Below are 20,018 nucleotides of genomic sequence, written 5' to 3'. Positions count from 1 at the left end.
ATAAAGGTTTTTGCAGTTTCTTTGTATTCCTCGTAATTGTTGATCTCAATTGCATTGTAGTATTGCATCACATTAACTTAGAGTGATTTATTTTACTCTATTTTTTTTACTTTTTACATTTCATTTACTTTCAATTTTTTGCAGTTAAATTATTGTTGCAGTTCAAGACTTGAGATAGATTTTTTTTGGTATTGCTTTTGAGCAACACTTTAAAGGTAAAACCCCAACATTGAAATTATTTGTTCTTATGGTATGGTTATTTTCATACTTTTTATTTGCACACTGCCAGTTCTCCAAGAGGATTCCTTAAGTTTTCAGTTCCATCATCAGTGAGTTTTTGTTTCTTTTTAAATGTAAATATATTATTGAAACTTTTTTAAAAATGTTGCCATGTGAGATCCTGATGAAACCCCATTGGTGTTTGAGATCTCTACTTCCTTTTCTAGATCTTTATCGTTGAGCCACTTAGTAACCTCTTCTACATTTTGTCAGGATTTGAAGTCAAGTTCTCTGGTCTAGAGTTTGTAGATTCCATTTTCTTTCTTGTTTAGAAATTTGGAGCAGGATTTTCCCATTTCCCTGTGGTAAGTTTACTATCCTCCATGATAATTCAGAGATTACTGCCATGTCTGCAGATTCTCAGAACTCTTAGATTTGGTTTTCCTGCTTTCTTCAATAGGGGGTTGAAACTTTTCTAAGCAGTCATAGTCTTGTTGAACAGCTAAGTGGTGCAGTAGATAGTTTGCCAGGCCTGGAGTCAAATCTAGCCTCAGACACTTTCTAGCTGTGTGACCCTGGGCAAATCTCCTAACCCTGTTGGTCTTAGTTCCTCATCTGTAAAATGAACTGGAGATGGAAATGGCAAACCATTCTAGTATCTTGTCCAAGAAAACACCAGATGGGGTCACGATGAGTTGGAGACGACTGAAATGGATGAATGATAACAAAAACATATCCTACTTATTGGATTTAAGTTATCTGTTAGACATATTTTCTTCTGTCGTTTCTAGTCCATAGAACATTCTCTTTGACTGAGGAAACAGAAGGAAAAGATGAATGGGAGCAGCCTTACTTTTTGTCTTCTGTGATTCAGGATCATTGTTCTGTCTGTAATTACCATCATGCCTTTTCCCTACCATATAGGGAATTAACTGGGGATTAATTTCCTAGCCAGACATTATAGTAGAGACTTTGGCATTAGAGATCTATTTTTAGTATCAGATTGTCTGATAGAGTCAAACATGAATTTTTAAGTCTTAACTCACTATAATTTTGAAAGTCCAGAAACCAGAACAGTTCTTGACCCCGCTACTTATTGGCTAGATATTTTATAATCTGTCAGGTATTATTTATCTCTGATTTTTATTTTTTATATAGGATGTAAAAGATGTCTACTTGATGGGCTTTAGTTTTGCCTTTGGATATTACTGTAGCCTCTTTTGCTTCTATTCTAATCTTTGCTTTCTCTGATCTATGCTACATTCTTCTTGTAGATTAATCTTAAAACACTGCTTTCAGATTGTTCCTCTCCTCCAAACTCTCAGTAGCTTCCTATTGTATTACCTGAAGTGGTATAAGCTTATATTGATCAATAAAGTCTAAATTAGTTTTGGCATTCAAAACCTGCCATAGTCTGGCCTAAACCTATTTTTCCAGCCTGATTATTTGTGATTCCTCCAAATCAGTCCATTATTGCAGCCTAGCTTCTTTGCTCAGTGTTGCTGGACTCTATCCTAATGTATTCCTCCTTCTTTGGTCTTGCTCGTGCTGTTCTTCTTGGCTGAAATGCCTTTACTTCTCGCTATCCTTCAAACCTTGGTCCCACCTTAATCTCTTATAAAACTTCTGTGATCACCACAGCCTGCAGTGATCACTCCCTGCCATGGATTATGACTGTCACTTATTTAGCTCTAAACTATGCTACCTTTTCTTGTTTTATTATTTTCATATGTGTGGGTCTTGTCTCCAACTAGATTATAAGCTTCTTGAGAGGAGAGACTTGTGTTTAAAATTCATCAGACTCCCTAAAATACCTATCACAGTGTTATTTATATGCATATAACATTGGATCACCAAAAAATCTTAACTGCTAAGTTGATTTAAGGGAGGCAAAGAATTTAAAAGCTTTGCATTTGTGCTTTAAGCTTAGCCAAAGATGATTGAGAGAATTGAGATGAGGCTCAAATAGGGTATGGTTTGGAGAATTGCTGAGTTGATGATAGTGAAATTCAATGTCATAGATTCCATATAATGGAATATGGCTGTAGAAAAAGGATCAATGAGCTTCATAAACAGTCTTGCTGATTCCTGGCATCTCTAACCTCTCTCTCACACTTTTTATCTTTTGGCAGGAGTATGCCCTTTCTGGCTGGAACCTAAATAACATGCCTGTGCTGGAACAGTCTGTCCTTGCACATATCAACGTGGATATCTCTGGTATGAAGGTGCCTTGGCTCTATGTGGGCATGTGCTTCTCTTCATTTTGCTGGCATATTGAGGACCACTGGAGCTATTCTATCAACTATCTGCACTGGTACGAGTATCCTTTAATGGCCCTCCTCGTTCTTGTACTTCAGTGTAGGTGTCTTTTGGATATGTATACTTACTCAAAGTCATATGGCAGTAGGGGACAGATCAATTTATATATTATTAAGTGAATTATTGGAGAAAACTGTCCTATCTAAAAGTATTTTCTACCCAAATTAAAAATTTGATTTTAAAAGAAATTGAAGGCTACTTCATGCTGAGCTCCTTTCCTTTTACTGTAGGCCACAGCATGCCTTGTCCCTTTCACTTCCAACCTATGTAAGAAGTACAGGCTAAAGTTTTGGACCAAATGATAACATGGCCAATATGTTAGGTAATTCTGGTTGAATCTTATATACAATTCTAGCTCATTCCAGCTTAATATATATTACTGTATAACTTACCTGAATGGTTAGCTTTTTTTACCATATAGGTAGTTTAAGTCCAAATAAGTGGGTTAATCCTAATTTTCTTGAATTTCTGTTTTTGTGGGTATTTTTTTAAATGACAGTTTACCCCCAAAAAACTTGAGTATATGGTGATCTCCATTTGTCTACTTCTTTTGAATTGTATTTGTGATCTTTAGTTTCCCAGTCATTTGGTTAGTATTCTGATACCTCCAGTAACTGATTTTTCTCTTTACTATTTATGTTCTACTTTCATACTACAGAAGGCAGTAGAAAGTCTCATCGCTTTCTTACCATAACCCATTTTGTTTCCATTGTTTGTCACCATGGAATTGGATTGAGAAATTTGACTTGCAAATAGCATGACTGGTAATTTCAAGTGTTAGTGGCATGACTTGGCTATATAGATATACTATATCAGAATGAGGCTAACAGGTTTTTGTCTAACATTGGTTTTGACTTTTGGATTATTAGTTGAACATAATTAGGATGTCATCTAAAAGTATGCTAGAGACCAGACCAGTAACTACAATTTTGAAACTCTTGGACTTGGCATGATAGGTAGTATGGTTTATCATGTTGGTGTGTCAGCATCCTTTAGGAGAGTGCCTGTATGTTATCCACTAAATGCCTCATTGTGATATGGAGGTGACTCTAGATGCTTGAAGGCTCTGTCACTAGAGCTAAAGTTCTAGCAAGTCCTTATAAAGTGGAAAAGTTTCAGGTACAGCTTGCTGTACTTGCATTATTTGAGGGTGAGCATAAGTTAAGTTTGAGGAAGATCATTATCAGAAGATTGGCCACCAGGTTATTCATTTGTGCTTCTGCAACTAACTTCAGCAAGTGGTAACAACAACTAATAAACGTTTATCCAGGGTTGCAGCCTGCAGCTCTCAATGAAGTTACCCCTCACTGTGATGAAACCACAAATTCTCAAAATGTTAACACAAGTACTCTTTCCTATATGAAGATGTTCAAGATTCATGCTTGATGTAATATATGTTTTTTGAGATATTTTTCCAGGTCTGATCATGTCACCCTCCTACTCCAGTGGCTTCCTGTTGCCTCCAGGAGGAAATACAAAATACTCTGTTTGGCATTCAAATCCTTTCATAATCTAGCCCCCTCCTACCTTTCACGTCACTCCGAACTTTTTTGCTGGCTATGCCTTGTGTCTGGAATGTTCTACCTCCTTTGCTCAGACAGCAGATCTTCCTGGAATCTTTTTAAAATCTCATCTTCTACAGGAAGCTTTCCCTAACCCCTCTTAATTCCAGTCCCTTCCCTCTTTTAATTTTTTCCCATTTATCCTGCATATAACTTGCTTCATATATATTTGCTTGCACGTTGCCTCGTCTTTATAGTATAAGCTCCTTGAGGGCAGAGCTTATCTTTTGTCTCTTTTTGTATCCGTAGAGCACAGTGCCTGGAACATAGTAGGTACTTCATAAATGTTGTTTTGAATTGTATTGAAATATATCGCTCAATTAACAAACGCCAGTGTGGTCTCCTGTTTGTGAGCTGTCGGGATTTTGGATTAATCTGAGATCACAGGACAGACTGGAGTTAGTTGGTTGGGATTGATCATATGACTTTATCCTTATTCAACACCTGTTCTACCCCGCTTAAGACCTATTTTTTCCCTAGGGGAGAGCCAAAGACATGGTATGGTGTCCCATCTCATGCTGCAGAACAACTGGAGGAAGTGATGAGGGAGCTGGCCCCTGAACTGTTTGAGTCCCAGCCTGATCTCCTGCATCAGTTAGTCACTATCATGAACCCCAACGTACTAATGGAACATGGTGTCCCTGTGAGTCTCTTTGTGTCTGTCTTCAGTATTTTTAACTTGAAGTTATTTCAGATTTTGATTTGAGTTAAAGTAGGCTATTCTGTGGTTAGTTAAGGGGTATTTTGAAATATGAGTCAGGTTATGCTTAACAAATCCTATTTAAATAGTATATCCCAAAGAATGAATGGCCTTTTGTTTTCATTAAGGCATTTCATTCCATGTTAATACAACCTCATAACTTATATTACTCTTATTTACTCAAAAGCCATTGTTAAAGTAAAAAAGTGTTTTAAATGGCAACCCTATGGGCTAATCCTTATGCTTGTGAGAATTGCATTTCATGTGAGGATTTTTATAGTCATTTAACAGTGGCCTAGTGAAATAAATATTACCTTCAAACATTTTTTATCCAATATTTTAATGCTAAGATGTATTCTTAAACTTATAAGGACCTTGTAAAGCACTACTTTAACAAATTGATTATAGACAGATATCTAACTTCACTTGAATTAGAAAGAAAATGTTCAGATTAAGTAACTTTAATAATTCTGCTTACCTCTTGAGGAAGGATTCTATTCTAGGACCTTTCGAAGGGCAGACTAAAGTATTTTTGAATAAAGCTAGTTCAGTGAAAAAAAAAAAACTGGTCTTGGGATGATGACATACCAAAGATTGGGGTCTGGTTAACTCCCAAAAGGTGTCCATAGGCCTCAGAAGGAAATTTTTATCTTTGTCATTGTACTTCATAGCATGAAGGGAGGGAAAATTCCCTTGAATGTCAACTTAGCCAGTATGCACTTTTAAAGATATAGGAAACATTTGGTACATTGAGAATTTGTTATTTTGGAATTTTTTTGGCTACTAATTATGACATTTGGTAATTCTTAACAGGAAGGGTTTTTCCCCCAGATTTCTAAAAACTTTGATTCATTTGTTTTTCTTGATGCATATGTGGTAGAATGCTTGCTATTTCTAGTTTGAAAAACTATTTCTGAAATAGCTGTCTGATAAAAAATCTTTCTCTCTCCTCCATGTCTCTCCCCCCTCCCTTTTTTTTTGCATTTCATCCCCTAATTTGCATTCAGGTATTCAGGACCAATCAATGTGCAGGAGAGTTTGTCGTGACATTTCCTCGTGCCTATCACTCTGGATTTAACCAGGGCTACAATTTCGCTGAAGCTGTGAACTTCTGCACTGCTGACTGGGTCTGTTCTATTGCTAGTGGCTCTTGTTTATCTGCTAGCAAGGCTGTTGTGTGTAGCTTAGCCACTATGTTTGCTTAGTTAGGCAGTGAGTAGGGTTTGTAAATTGGAGTGGAGAGGTCAGACTGAGTTTCTCTTACACTCTTCATTTGGATGGTTTTTAAGTAACTGCTTTTAATTCATCCTTTATTCCTAATTAATTCTTCCTGATTTAAAAATGAGCAATTGATGTCCGTAGTTCTTTGCTTTTAGAGGTGACTTCTTTAGACTTTTCATGTTGGAGCACTGTTGTCTTTAAGCTTTTGTAAATTCTTGGCATCAGAAAGATGACTTAAGCATGGGGAGGGTGATTTGGGGCATTAATTTAACAATATTGTATTGGCCCAAATGTAGGCTTTCTTTTGATTATAGGCCACATTCCTAAAACGAACTCTCTCAAAAGAAAAACATTTTCAGGTATACGTTGAAAAATACTTAGACCATAATACTGTGAAAGCTCTTTTAAAATACATTTAAAGTCAAATAAAGTTCTACCCTGATGCTTCAGTTTTGTTGTGAAGGCAACTCAGGTTCTGAAAAGTTATACTGCTAACATATAAATTCTCAGAGGTTTTACCAAGTGGGAAAGGCTTTACCACAGTTCAAGGATCACCTGCCTACAGGCTAACACCAGTAAAGAGGCCATTTTATGATGAAATTTTCAGTTGTCAAACCACATTTTTAAAAATGACCATTACTCTTTATCTTTGTCACTTTGTCATTCCTACTAAAATGTGATTATAGGCTAAATTATGGACATTTATGGGTCTGGGGTTGGGAGTGGTGTTTAAATACAAAACAATAGGATGATATAAGTGTCTTAAAGCAACAACAAATGGTCTAGGATTGTGATTTTTAATAAAGAGAGGACATGACCTTATTTTCTTTTCACTGATGGCAAATTGAGTAATCTCTGCCCCCTTCTCTGTTACTTTTGCTGCCATTTTATATCTTTTTCAGTTGAGAACTTTATTTTAAATTTTAAGTTTCTAGCATTGAAATTTCTATGTGATATAATGAAAATAACTTTTGTATGTAATAGGGCTACCAATTATTGCTGCTCAGCTGTCTTTAGGAGGAGTAATAGTAGTAATTATGTCATGTCAAGTGAACAGGAGATCGTATATTTTAGGATATATATAGTCTTTCAGAAAATCCTTGCATGGTAAGACTGTGATGGTCACCATTCTTACGTTTTACTTTGGTTTTACTTTGCCTTTGGTGACTCCTTTAACTTTAGCTATGCATTTCTAGGCTAGCTTGGTCATCAGGGCTGTTGATAAATTCAGTAACTCCCACATACCTTGACAGAAATGACATAAATGACAGAATGAAGAGAGTCTAACAAAGAAAGAACATTCATTAGAACTTAACTTGCAGCCTTAAACTTGTAAAAGAGAGAGAACAATATAGCAGGTTAAATGCCTGTTAGGTACAGGCAAGTGTAGCTGCAGTCTGACAAACAGATGAAACAAAAGTTTTCTGAAAGGGAGGATCATCCAAGTTTGTTGATGATCTCTAATGCCTGATTTTATTTCCTTTTTTTCATTTCATTCTTTCCAAAAAGTAGTTATAAGGAGGTGGCAGAAAATTCAAGTCGTGTGTTTTTTCCCCCAGTTGAAGTGTTATATGAGGTAACATGTATAGAGTACTTTGCAAAACATATAATCATCAGCTGTTAATTCCAATTTTTATTAGAATAATAGTATGGCCATAAGTTAAAGTGATTTTCTTGCATTATTTATAATTACTTTGTTATTATGCCCCAGATTGTGTATTACTACCATGGAGAAATTTTTATCATTATTTTCTTTTATAGAATATTTTTACACAGATAATCTCTTTTATTGTAATTGAATAGAAAAACATATTAGTTTGGGTTTTTTAATTGGAAAATTGAGGACCGGTAGAATTTGGTGCTTGTCCAAGGTTGGACAATGCCTGGTAAAATGATTACTCTTATCTTGGGTTTAACTCCCAAATCTGGTGTTCTTCTTAGTGGGCAATGCTGCTTCCCATAAAGAATCAGTGAGGGAGAGTTTTGAAAATAGTGACTCAAGCAAGACTCTCCATTAACTTGACTGTTTCTCATTCATTAGCAGAGGAAATCCAAACAATAATTTTCATGTTTTTATAATTTTCACAAAAGCATTCATTAAAAAAAAAACCTCATTAACATTCCTTCTTTGACTAAACTCATTTGTAGCTCAGTAAAATTCTTAACAGGATAAATTATTTATAAACAACTGAATAGGGATTGTACTATTAATTTTCATTAAGAAAAATCAAATTGAAACAAGTTTCAAATTAGCAACTAATTTTTAAAATAACCAACAATAATACTCATTCACTTCACTTCATCTGCTAATTTTAGTTACTTATGATATACTGGGTGTATGCTCAGCCCTGTCTTCTAAAAAGTCTGCCTTCAGTGTTCTTTGCTGTATTACTAGATGATGATAGTTTCACTTATGTCTTTGTCTCTGAATTGTAGAGGTCAAGGGGAGTGGGTTTAATGTATATGGACTGACCATCCATCCTGTGGTTACTTCAGAGTGGAAGATCATGCTAAACTTATAGTTTCCTGAAGTTCTACTTACATATTTTTTCTTTGACATTCTAACCTAAATAAGATGAAAATGAAATTTGCTAAAATTTATTCAAATAAAAATTTTGTCATGTGACCTGACAACCCAGGTGTTAGATTGATTTTTCTTAGATATATGGCCTGGATAGTATAATTTGCTGAAAAGGGAAGCAAACTGATGGTATGGTAAATGTTTTTAGAATTCATTTCCAAGAATGCATCTGCTTATTTAGAAAAGTGGTAGTTTAGCCAGATGTATATTTCATTGTGAGGAAAAAAATATTTTCAATCTCATAGTAGTAGTGATTTGAAATGAAATTAAGATTAGGCTCTCTAAAAAAAAAATCCTTTGCAAAACAAAAAAGTTACTTTTGCAAAAAAGGCATTGTTAAATGTAAAAACTGATGCTTTCTTGAATGGTCTTTTTAAAATAACATTTGTTTTGGGGCATGGGTCCTGAGTAGTGCAGTTTGATATGTGCTTATCTTCCTAGAATATGGAATACATGCTTGGAAGGCATCTTTTTGGGACAGAAGGGAGGGATCTGTTGGGTGGCAGAACACTCTAGAAGAAACCAGGCTGGACTTGGAGTCAGGAGAGGCCTAGATTTAAGTCCTACCTGACACTGTGATCATTCACCTACTATTTAAATTCTCTGATCTTCAGTTTCCTCATGTTTAAATTGCGGTGTACTGAATGAAGAGTCAGTAAGTTACCACATATGCTCATTCTGTGGCCTGGGCAAGCCATAAACCTCTGAGTGCCTCAGTCTGCTTATTAAGACTAAAAGTGGCATAGTAGGTGCTGACCTGCGGGTAGTAGAGGAAGTTTCCTTGTGAAGTTCCATAGATCAAGAAAACACATGTCTAAGCCCAACAAATAGCTAAATAGATAATAATACTGATAGTATCTATGTGCCTGTAAAGTTCAGATGAAGTGCTTTATGTAAAACTCTGCAAACTGTAAAATGCTGTATAAATGCCAGTTATTATTATCATTATTCTGCATTATAGAATGTAACGTAGACAAGTAATTCGATTTGGGTATCCTTTCATGGCTTCAGCTGCCTATCGGACGTCAGTGTGTGAATCATTATCGACGATTAAGGCGTCACTGTGTGTTCTCACATGAGGAGCTTATCTTCAAGATGGCTGCAGATCCAGAATGCCTTGATGTAGGGCTTGCTGCTATGGTCTGCAAAGAAATGACCCTTATGACTGAAGAGGAGACACGACTGAGGGAGTCTGTTGTACAGATGGTGAGTAAACTCAGCGCAGAAATACACTACAAGAAGAACCTGTATATGCAGCCCAAGTTTTCACCATGCTTCACTTCAGAAGCTTAATCGAGTTAATATCTACTTAGTTGAGATAATTACAGCAGATGTTTCAAACCTTCTTTCATCAGCCTCCCATGCCACCTCCTTCATAGCTAATAAACTCATCTACTTTACTAAACTTTAGTAGAAGCAACTGTTGCAAACATCATGTTCTTCTTCCTTTTCCCCTTCTCTCAATCTAGAAATTTCCTGATATCTTTTCCCATTCTTTCTTCCTTTACTCCGCTCTCAGATATAGGTAGCACTTCTCCTTGCCAAAACCAGTCCCTCTGTGATACCATCCCCTTATGTCTTCTCCAGCAGATTATCCTTGGTCATCTGCTCTTTCTCCCTTAAGTTCATTCTCTCCCTAGCTTCTGGTTTCATTCCTACTGTCTATAGACATGCCCAGATCTCCCTCACCCTTACAAAATCCTCAGTAGATGCTGTCATTCTGTATCTTTCCTACTTTTAACAGCCAAACGCCTAGAAAATATTTGTGGCTTTCACTTCTTCTTTGCTTGCTTCTCAACATTGTTTTTTATGATTTAAAAGTGTTTTTGTTGCTATCTTGTTGTTTATGTTGCCCTCATTTTTGAACACATACCTGAAACAAAAAAAGGAGAGGAAAATAATTGAACAAAAACACCCATCATGCCTGCTGAATTTGAGTCTGAGCAGCATTCCATAGTTTCTCCCTCTGCACAGAAGAGTGGGAGGTGGCACCACTGTGTACCTAAAGGAGGGAGATTTGGTATGTCCCATACCCCCACTGAGGAAGGCATATGATGTAATAACAAAAGGTGAGATACAAATATGTTAAAAAGTTGTTGACATCATACTATCCTTTTAGGAAGTATGAGTACCTTTCTGAGTCGGAAGGAAGGGTGCCGCTGAATTAATGGTGACTTTCTGTGAGTTTCAGTGATGCCTTTTTTTTTTTTTTTAAACTTCTCAACCCTTTGTAACCTGGCTCATCACTCAACTGGAATTACTTTCTCCAAAGTTGATGGTGCTCTTTTGGCAAATCTGATTGCCTTTTTTCAACATTCCTCCTTTCTGAACTATCTGTGTTTATTTTCTCAAATGTTCCCCTCTACTCCATGTGACTGATGTGCATTATTAAGCAAAACAAATTCCTGCATTGACCACGTCCATAAATGTATGACTTATTTCTGTTTCTTGAGTCCATCACATCTCTTATTAGGTGATAGTCTTCTTCATCATTAGTCCCCTAGAACTCTGGTTGGATCTTGTGTCATTCTGAGTTCTTAAGTCTTCCAGAGTTGCTTGTCTTTTCTTTGTGGTAGTATATATTATTCTCCTGGTTCTGCTTACTTCACTCTGCATCAGTTTATCCAAGGCTTCCTCTGTTTCTCTGAAGTTGCCCCATTCATCATTCCTTATGGCACAGTAGTATTCTTTTATTTTATTTTTTTGAATGAATAACAAGCATTTTACTGGGTGCTTTCTTTTTACACATTAAGAAATAGAAAACTAAGGCAGTTCCTGCTCTTAAGGGGCTCACATTCTACTGGGAGAGGTAACACATGTATGGAAGAGTTCAGCTGCAAATCATATGGAAAGCGCCCTGTGGCCTTATGGCAAAATGACAAAGTAGATGTTAGTGCCTGTTTTATAATGTCATATGATAAAGACAGTGCTAAGTACTTTGTGTCACTAGCTTTCTTTTTGGGGTTTTCAGTAGCTATGTTGTTGTATCCTAATCTTCCACAATGTCTCACAAACCTTCATACTTCCCAACTTTGCTGTCTCTTTCAACTATGCTATTTTGTACTGGTTGTTGTAGTTGAAATTAGTGGTGTCATTTTTGAGTCATCCATGTCATAAACCTCATATATAGTTTCTTTTGTTGCTTAAAATTCTGAACTTAAACACCAAGTAAAACAAGCATTTTCATATATTTTATAAATGAGAGAAGATTGTACGTGAAATTCTGAATCTCTGTTATATGGAGCTTGCTTTTCTTTTAAAATATATAATAAATTCAACATATAACTTTCAAAGTTTGCCTACTTTGTTATCTGTGATCCTACTGGCCTTTTATTTGTTCACTCATCTACCCAGACCCCCTTCCCCGCAGCACCCTACCCTCTACCTGCTTAAATTAAACTGTCATTTTTTTCCTTTGAAATGTTTTTCATGTCCACCCTTCTTCCCCATTCCCACTGTCACTGGTCTAATTCAGTCCTTCAGTCCCTGTAATAGTTTATTGTTGGATTCTTGACTTTAAGTTTTCCTTACTCCGATCTATGTTTTCCTTGCTACTAGCAGACATTTTTGGAAACACAGCTTTCATGTGTTATTGCTCTGTTCAAATACTTTGCTTCCTCTTTTCTAGCATGTGAAGTCTAAGCCCTTTCCTTGGCTCTCACGGCCTTGGTGCACCAGTCTGTGCATTATTTCTTACTAACCCCAGTCTTCCTCTGCTGTGGGTAGGCTTGTTCCTTCATCTGTTCTATGCCTCCTGCATGTTGTTCTTTTCATCTGGAGTTCTCCCTTCATTTTCTTGTGCTACATAGTGTATGTCCATCTAATCTCCACCTATCAAGCCTTCACAGGCTGTTCATTTTAGTCTTCATTGTTTTTTCTTCTTTTCACTCCTGTTCTCCTAATGGTCTAAGCCATAACATTTAGCATTGATCTTGTTTGATAACACACATTTTAGGGATTAAGATGTTCACATAAGTGACTCAGGTGACTAAATTCCTACGTAAGTTCCAGTTTTTTAATGTTATTTGAAATATTTCTAAAACGCATTATTCCTGTGTGAGTCAGAATACAAGCTATTTTCCTATAAAGAGATCTTCGAAAAGAAAATAAGTATGTGGGCATATACTGAAAATAACAGTGATTTCATACCTCACTTAGCTTTTATAAGATGAGCTAGATTTGAGGAAAAAGGAAGGCCAGAATTCCTCTGTATTTCTCTGCTCATTAAGCAGAGTGTATACTGGGTTGAGAGCTGGCCTTGGGCATTAGCAGTAGTGGTAAGTCAGTAGCATCTGTTATGTGCCAGGCCCTGTGCCAAGCACTGGGTATACAAAGAAAGCAGAAGGTAGTGCTGGCTCTGATGAAGCTGGCAGAATTCAAATCCTGCCCCTGCCACATACTGCCTTGATGACCCTTGGCAAATCCCTTACACTCTCAGTGACCTGGGCAAGTCTGAAAAGAGTATCTAAGTCACAAATGAGATGCCAGTGTGCGTTGGTGAAGGGATTTGTTTTATTGGGAGCTCATAAACTGATGATTCAAGACGACCATCATAAAATTAGTCCTGTGTTGTGGTGAGATATTCCAGTTGGGGTTTTTTGGGGTTTTTTTGTCATCTTCCTCACTCCTGATTGCTCTCCCTTTTCTTAGCTCCAGCCTGTTGTAGTTTGAGAGCACGAGTGAGACTTAAAATTTTATGTAAAATAGATCACTATGCTTTGAGTGAAGCCCTAAGACATCTTTCTTTTATTTATTTATTTTTTTAATTTATTTAACTTTTAACATTCATTTTCACAAAATTTTGGGTTCCAAATTTTCTCCCCTTTTGTCCCCTCCCCCCACCCCAAAACACCGAGAGTTCTGATTGCCCCTGTCTGCCAATCTGCCCTCCCTCCCTCCCCATCCCTTCCCTTTGGAAGGCAAGCAATTCAATATAGGCCAAATCTGTGTAGTTTTGCAAATGACTTCCATAATAGTAGTGTTGTGTAAGAACTAATTATATTTCCCTCCATCCTATCCTGTCCCCCATTACTTCTGTTCTCTCTTTTGATCCTGTCCCTCCCCATGAGTGTTGACCTCAAATTGCTCCCTCCTCCCCATACTCTCCCTTCCAGCATCCCCCCCACCCTGCTTATCCCCTTCTCCCCCACTTTCCTGTATTGTAAGATAGGTTTTCATACCAAAATGAGTGCATTTTATTCCTTCCTTTAGTGGAATGTGATGAGAGTAAACTTCATGTTTTTCTCTCACCTCCCCTCTTTATCCCTCCACTAATAAGGCTTTTGCTTGCCTCTTTTATGAGAGATAATTTGCCCCATTCCATTTCTCCCTTTCTCCTCCCAATATATTTCTCTCTCACTGCTTGATTTCATTTTTTTAAGATATGATCCCATCCTCTTCAATTCACTCTGTGCACTCTGTCTCTATGTGTGTGTGCGTGTGCGTGTGCATGTGTGTGTGTGTAATCCCACCCAGTACCCAGATACTGAATAGTTTCAAGAGTTACAAATATTGTCTTTCCATGTAGGAATGTAAACAGTTCAACTTTAGTAAAGTCCCTTATGACTTCTCTTTGCTATTTACTTTTTCATGCTTCTCTTCATTCTTGTGTTTGAAAGTCAAATTTTCTTTTCAGCTCTGGTCTTTTCATCAAGAATGCTTGAAAGTCCTCTATTTCATTGAAAGACCAATTTTTCCCCTGAAGTATTATACTCAGTTTTGCTGGGTAGGTGATTCTTGGTTTTAGTCCTAGTTCCTTTGACTCCTGGAATATCCTATTCCATGCCCTTCGATCCCTTAATGTGGAAGCTGCTAGATCTTGTGTTATCCTGATTGTATTTCCACAATACTTGAATTGTTTGTTTCTAGCTGCTTGCAATATTTTCTCCTTGACCAGGGAACTCTGGAATTTGGCCACAATGTTCCTAGGAGTTTCTCTTTTTGGATCTCTTTCAGGTGGTGATCTGTGGATTCCTTGAATACTTATTTTGTCCTCTGGTTCTAGAATCTCAGGGCAGTTTTCCTTGATAATTTCATGAAAGATGATGTCTAGGCTCTTTTTTTGATCATGGCTTTCAGGTAGTCCCATAATTTTTAAATTGTCCCTCCTGGATCTATTTTCCAGGTCAGTTGTTTTTTCAATGAGATATTTCATATTATCTTCCATTTTTTCATTCTTTTGGCATTGTTTTGTGATTTCTTGGTTTCTCATAAAGTCATTAGCCTCCATCTGTTCCATTCTAATTTTGAAAGAACTATTTTCTTCATTGAGCTTTTGAATCTCCTTTTCCATTTGGCTAATTCTGCTTTTGAAAGCATTCTTCTCCTCATTGGCTTTTTGAACCTCTTTTGCCAGTTGAGTTAGCCTATTTTGCAAGGTGTTATTTTCTTCAGCATTTTTTTGGGTCTCCTTTAGCAGGGTGTTTACTTGTTTTTCATGCTTCGCTTGCATGTCACTCAATTCTCTTCCCAGTTTTTCCTTCACCTCTCTAATTGATTTTCAAAATCCTTTTTGAGCTCTTCCATGGCCTGAGCCCATTGGGTGGGCTGGGATACAGAAGCCTTGACTTCTGCGTTTTTCACTGATGGTAAGCATTGTTCTTCCTCATCAGAAAGGAAGGGAGGAAATGCCTGTTCACCAAGAAAGTAACCTTCTATAGTCTTATTTTTTTTCCCTTTTCTGGGCATTTTCCCAGCCAGTGACTTGACTTCTGAGTGTCCTCTCCACCCCCACCTCACCTCTAGATCCTCCCAGCCAGCACTTGGGGTCTGAGATTCAAATGCTGCTTCCCAGCCTCAGGGCTTTGGGTGGGGGCAGGGCTGCTGTTCAGTGTGAGATTAAGTTCAGGTGCTCAGGTCCGGGCAGGGCCGCCTCACAGGCTCAGTTTCCTCAGGGGGTTTATACAGAGACCTTCAACAATGGATCCGGGGTCCTGCCTGCTTGGGGAGCCCTGGTCTACTCCCGCCTCCGCTGCTGCCTCCCGAGGGGGCCTGAGTTATGGGGGCACCCCACTCCCCTCTCGACCCACCAAAGACACCCTCTCACCGACCCTTGTCACCTGTGGGTGGAGGGACCCACGCGGCTGCTGGAGATTCTGTCCCTGAAGCCTGCTCGGATCTGCTCCTTTCGGCGCTGTGCTGCCGAGGCAGGGTTGGGCTCTGCTCCAGGTCCAGGGCACGAAGGACCTTTTGTGAGACGTTTTCAGGCTCTCTGGAGCAGAAATCTCGCCCACTCCGTTCTGTGGCTTCTGCTGCTCCAGAATTCGCCGGTGGTTCTTTTTTTTACAGGTATTTTATGGGCAGTGGGTTTGGAGGTAGCGTATGTGTGTGTTTCTACTCCGCCATCTTGGCTCCGCCCTTGACATCTTTCTTTTAAAACACAAGTTTCAGTGCATGAGTTTTTTTCTATTTCAAAGATTTTTTTTCTCTTTGCTTACTTGTGGAATCTGATTATATAACTGAGGTTACTAGAAGTAAGATGAAATTCTACTGTACTATGTCATTTTGTTCAGTATTTTGTTTATGTGCTTTTGTTTTCTGAGGTAAATTGTATGCTAAATTTATGGAGTGCAGAGATTGTATATTATAATTTTGTGTTCTTCCTTCTCTCCTCCACCTCCATCACTTAAGACAGGGCTGAACACATCAGATAAGTACATTGTTCACTTTCATCAATACCTTTGTTATTGTGAGGCTGTAGTAATTATCTTAGAATATCAGCTTGTGGTATTATCTTTTTTTAAAAAAATATATTCATTTTATTTATTTTTAATGTTCTACAATCACTACCATAAAGCTTAGATATTTTCCCCCTCCCTTCCCCCCCCCCATCCCCAAGACAGCATGTAGTTCTATATAGGATCTACACATACATTCCTATTGAATACATTTTCACTATAGTCATGCTGTATAGAATAACTAAAATGAATGGGAGAAATCATACAACAAACCAAAACATAATACACACACACACACACACACACAGATGATCTGCTACTGTGATTGAATCTGTCTGTGATTGAATTCCAGAGTTCTTTCTTTGAATGTGGAAGGCATTTTGCCTTAGAAGACCATTGGGAATTTTTTTTTTTTAATGTCCTTGCATTACTATGAAGATCCAAGTCTACCAGAAAAAACTCTCACAACACTGTGGTCGTTGCTGTGCACAAAGTTCTCCTGGTTCTGCTCCTTTCACTCAGCATCAGATCATATAAGTCTTTCCAGGCCTCTCTGAAGTCTTCTTGTTCATCATTTCTTATGGCGCAGTAGTATTCCATTACATTCATATATACACTATACATTCATTTATTGAGCCATTCCCCAATTGATGGACATCCCCTTGATTTCCAGTTTTTGGCAACTACAAAGAGTGCTGCTATAAATATTTTTGTACATATGGGACCCTTTCCCATTTTTATGATCTCTTGGGGATACAGTCCTAGAAGCGATATTGCTGGGTCAAAGGGTATGCACATTTTTGTAGCCCTTTGAGCATAGTTCCAAATTGCTCTCCAGAATGGCTGGATGAGCTCACAGCTCCACCAGCAGTGAATTAATGTTCCAACTCTCCCACATCCTCTCCAACATTTATCGTTTTCCTGTTCTGTCATGTTTGCCAATCTAGTAGGTGTGATGTGGTACCTCAGAGTTGTTTTGATGTGCATTTCTCTAATTAAAAGTGATTTAGAGCATTTTTTCATATGGTTATAGATATCTTTAATTTCTTTCTCTGAAAATTACCTGTTCATATCCTTTGACCATTTATCAATTGGGGAAGTGGTATTATCTTTTTGTGTAATATCTGCAATATAATAAAAATTATGGGTAAAGTATAGTTCCAGGCAAGTTCTTTGCTGTTACAAAAAGGGCTGCTATAAATATTTTGGTGTATATGGGGACTTCTTCATGTGGGTGGCTTCCTTAAGACATGAACCCAGTAGTGGAGTCTCAGGTTCAAAGTATATGGACATTTTAGTCACTTTGTGTACTATTTCACAGCTCCACCCAGTGGATTAGTGGGCCTATCATTCTAGCATTGAGTATTGCCTGTGTTGAATGAATGATAATATTGTCAGTACTCAATGCAACAATGAATGTTGCCATTTTTTATCGTCTTTGCCCATTTTCAGGGTGTAAATCCAAACTTGTTGTTTTGATTTACATTTTTCATGTTATTAGTTATTTGGACCATTCTTTCATGTAGCTGTGAATATTTTGCAGTTCTGCTTTTTATAACTATTTGTTCATGTCCTTTGACTACTTATCTATTGAAGAAGCTTTTATTCTTTAGTCAAGAAAAGGTTGGGCTTTATGGGGCAATTTGGACAAAATAAAACTAGAACATGTAGACAGTTGGATGTGGAGAGCACAAAGATCTTGTCTTAATCCTTAGAAAGTAAAGTGACACCCATAGTGTTAGAAAACTGTGAGAGACCTTAGACATGGACCCTAATAGAAAAGAGAAAACAAAACCTAATGAGATCAAATGATGTAGTCACGGTTGTACAGCTTTTGGGTTTGATAATGAAACTCCTAGTCTAGTTTTTTTCTGTTAAATTGGCTTGTTGTCCTTTTCCATTCCAGTTCCTTACTTCATCCTTGTATAATATACTCACTAGTCAGTTTTTTAGGTTGGTCTATGGTAAAGTTCAGCTCTTACCCTTGTTGGGTAAGCTGTCTTCTCATACCTCTTCCTTCATGTCATGGTTCTCCACTGTCCCCATGGTATAGACATTGCTGCTATCTCTGCTAAGTTTGAGCATCATACTTTCTTCCATGTTGTATCACAATACTTCTGTCTTTGTGTATGTTTCAGGGTTATTGCTCAGATTTTAAGCCCTTAGAGATTGAAAATAGTTTTTGACTATTGAACGATGTTATACACATATGGGAGCTAATGCTTTTTTTATATTATGTAAGTATAAGATATAGTTGTTGCTTGTGTGATTCTTTGGTCTGCCGTTAAAGAGAATTCTACCTTGCATGATTATACCCATAACTAGAAAATAACCAGTAAGTAATTTTTTTCTTTTTAAATTTTTTTATTTTAAGTGAAAAAATTTTGTTTCAGGGTGTACTGTTATCTGAAGAAGAGGTGTTTGAACTTGTTCCAGATGATGAGCGACAGTGTTCAGCTTGCAGAACTACATGCTTTCTCTCTGCTCTTACTTGTTCCTGTAACCCTGATCGGCTTGTGTGTCTTTACCATCCTGCTGACTTGTGCCCTTGTCCCATGCAGAAGAAATGTCTTAGGTATGAAAAAAATCTTCTTTTAAGCACTCTGCCATCTTCTTGTTTGATAAAATGTTGTTTGGTAAAATTGTAGGAATCTTCAAACACAGCTAGAAATATGGAAGTAAAGTTTTAAAGATGTAAGATAGCCTGAAGTTGAAAATCTAAGCAAAAAGCCAAAAACATAGCTAGAAACTTACAAACATACCAAAAAAGTAAGACATCTAATGAAAGGGTTTCAAATTGAATGGGGAACCTACAAATCCAGCTAGAGGCAGCTTGATGACAGTGGATGAAATGCTAGATCTGGAGTCAGGAAAACCTGAGTTAAATTTGTCCTCAGACACTTATCATGTATGTGACCCTGGGCAACTCACTGAACTTCTATCTGCCTCAGTTTCCTCAAGGCTGTTGGGAGGATCTAATGAGATAAAATTTGCAATGTACTTAACCAATCTTAAAGTACTCTATGAATGCTAGTGATTACATTTATTATTAAGATTATTATCAGATTGGCAAATTAGCTGCAAACCTACAAAAAGAGCTACAAAGCTGAAATTTGAGTAAGAAAGCTGCAAACACGACAAGAAAAATGGAGACCTATGTACAGAAGCCTACAAACATAGTTGTACAGCTGAAAAGCTCTCTCATCCTAGGTGGTTAATGATTATTTGTTGAATTTCTAGAAAATGGAATTGTATTTTCTTACCAATTTCTCCTGTTCTACCATTCCCATAAATTTTGTTCTCATCTTGGAAGCTAAAATTTAGCTTCATTAGATGTTTATTATGTTTCTTTTTCTCCTTGTGGCATTTATCTAGACCAGGCTGCCATTCCTCTGCCTCTTGTGTTTTCTTAGATTGGTAATACATGTAGGACTTGGTTAGAATTTTTGAATTTTTGCTGTTATGTCTTTTCACTAGGTACCGGTATCCATTGGAAGACCTTCCTTCTCTCTTGTATGGTGTTAAAGTCAGAGCACAGTCCTATGACACTTGGGTCAGTCGAGTTACAGAGGCATTGTCTGCAAGCCTCAACCACAAGAAAGGTTAGGTTTCCTTCTATTATAATCAATGCAAGAAGGATTATTTCTCTGCTAAAGGACTTATACATTGGTTATCTTATGCAAAATAATTTTCCTAAGGGCACAATAGGTGGGATGAGACTCTTGTTTTTTCTCTTTTAA

The 20,018-nt window shown here is 37.4% G+C and overlaps 1 protein-coding gene across 4 annotated transcripts in view; it reads left to right on the top strand.

The window, feature by feature from the left end:
- KDM5A (lysine demethylase 5A) overlaps window positions 1-20,018 on the top strand; it is a 114,040-nt gene that overhangs the window by 31,701 nt on the left and 62,321 nt on the right. For all 4 annotated transcript variants that reach the window (XM_072654079.1, XM_072654077.1, XM_072654078.1 and 1 more), the window contains exons 11-16: window positions 2,352-2,533; window positions 4,581-4,743; window positions 5,808-5,927; window positions 9,614-9,808; window positions 18,672-18,853; window positions 19,756-19,880. In XM_072654079.1, the coding sequence (XP_072510180.1) occupies window positions 2,352-2,533; window positions 4,581-4,743; window positions 5,808-5,927; window positions 9,614-9,808; window positions 18,672-18,853; window positions 19,756-19,880 (967 nt within the window). The remainder of the gene's footprint in view (window positions 1-2,351; window positions 2,534-4,580; window positions 4,744-5,807; window positions 5,928-9,613; window positions 9,809-18,671; window positions 18,854-19,755; window positions 19,881-20,018) is intronic.

The sequence above is a fragment of the Notamacropus eugenii genome, chromosome 3 (genome assembly GCF_028372415.1).
Source record: "Notamacropus eugenii isolate mMacEug1 chromosome 3, mMacEug1.pri_v2, whole genome shotgun sequence".
Taxonomy (NCBI): Eukaryota; Metazoa; Chordata; class Mammalia; order Diprotodontia; family Macropodidae; genus Notamacropus; species Notamacropus eugenii.
This window is presented reverse-complemented; position numbering and strand designations above follow the sequence as displayed.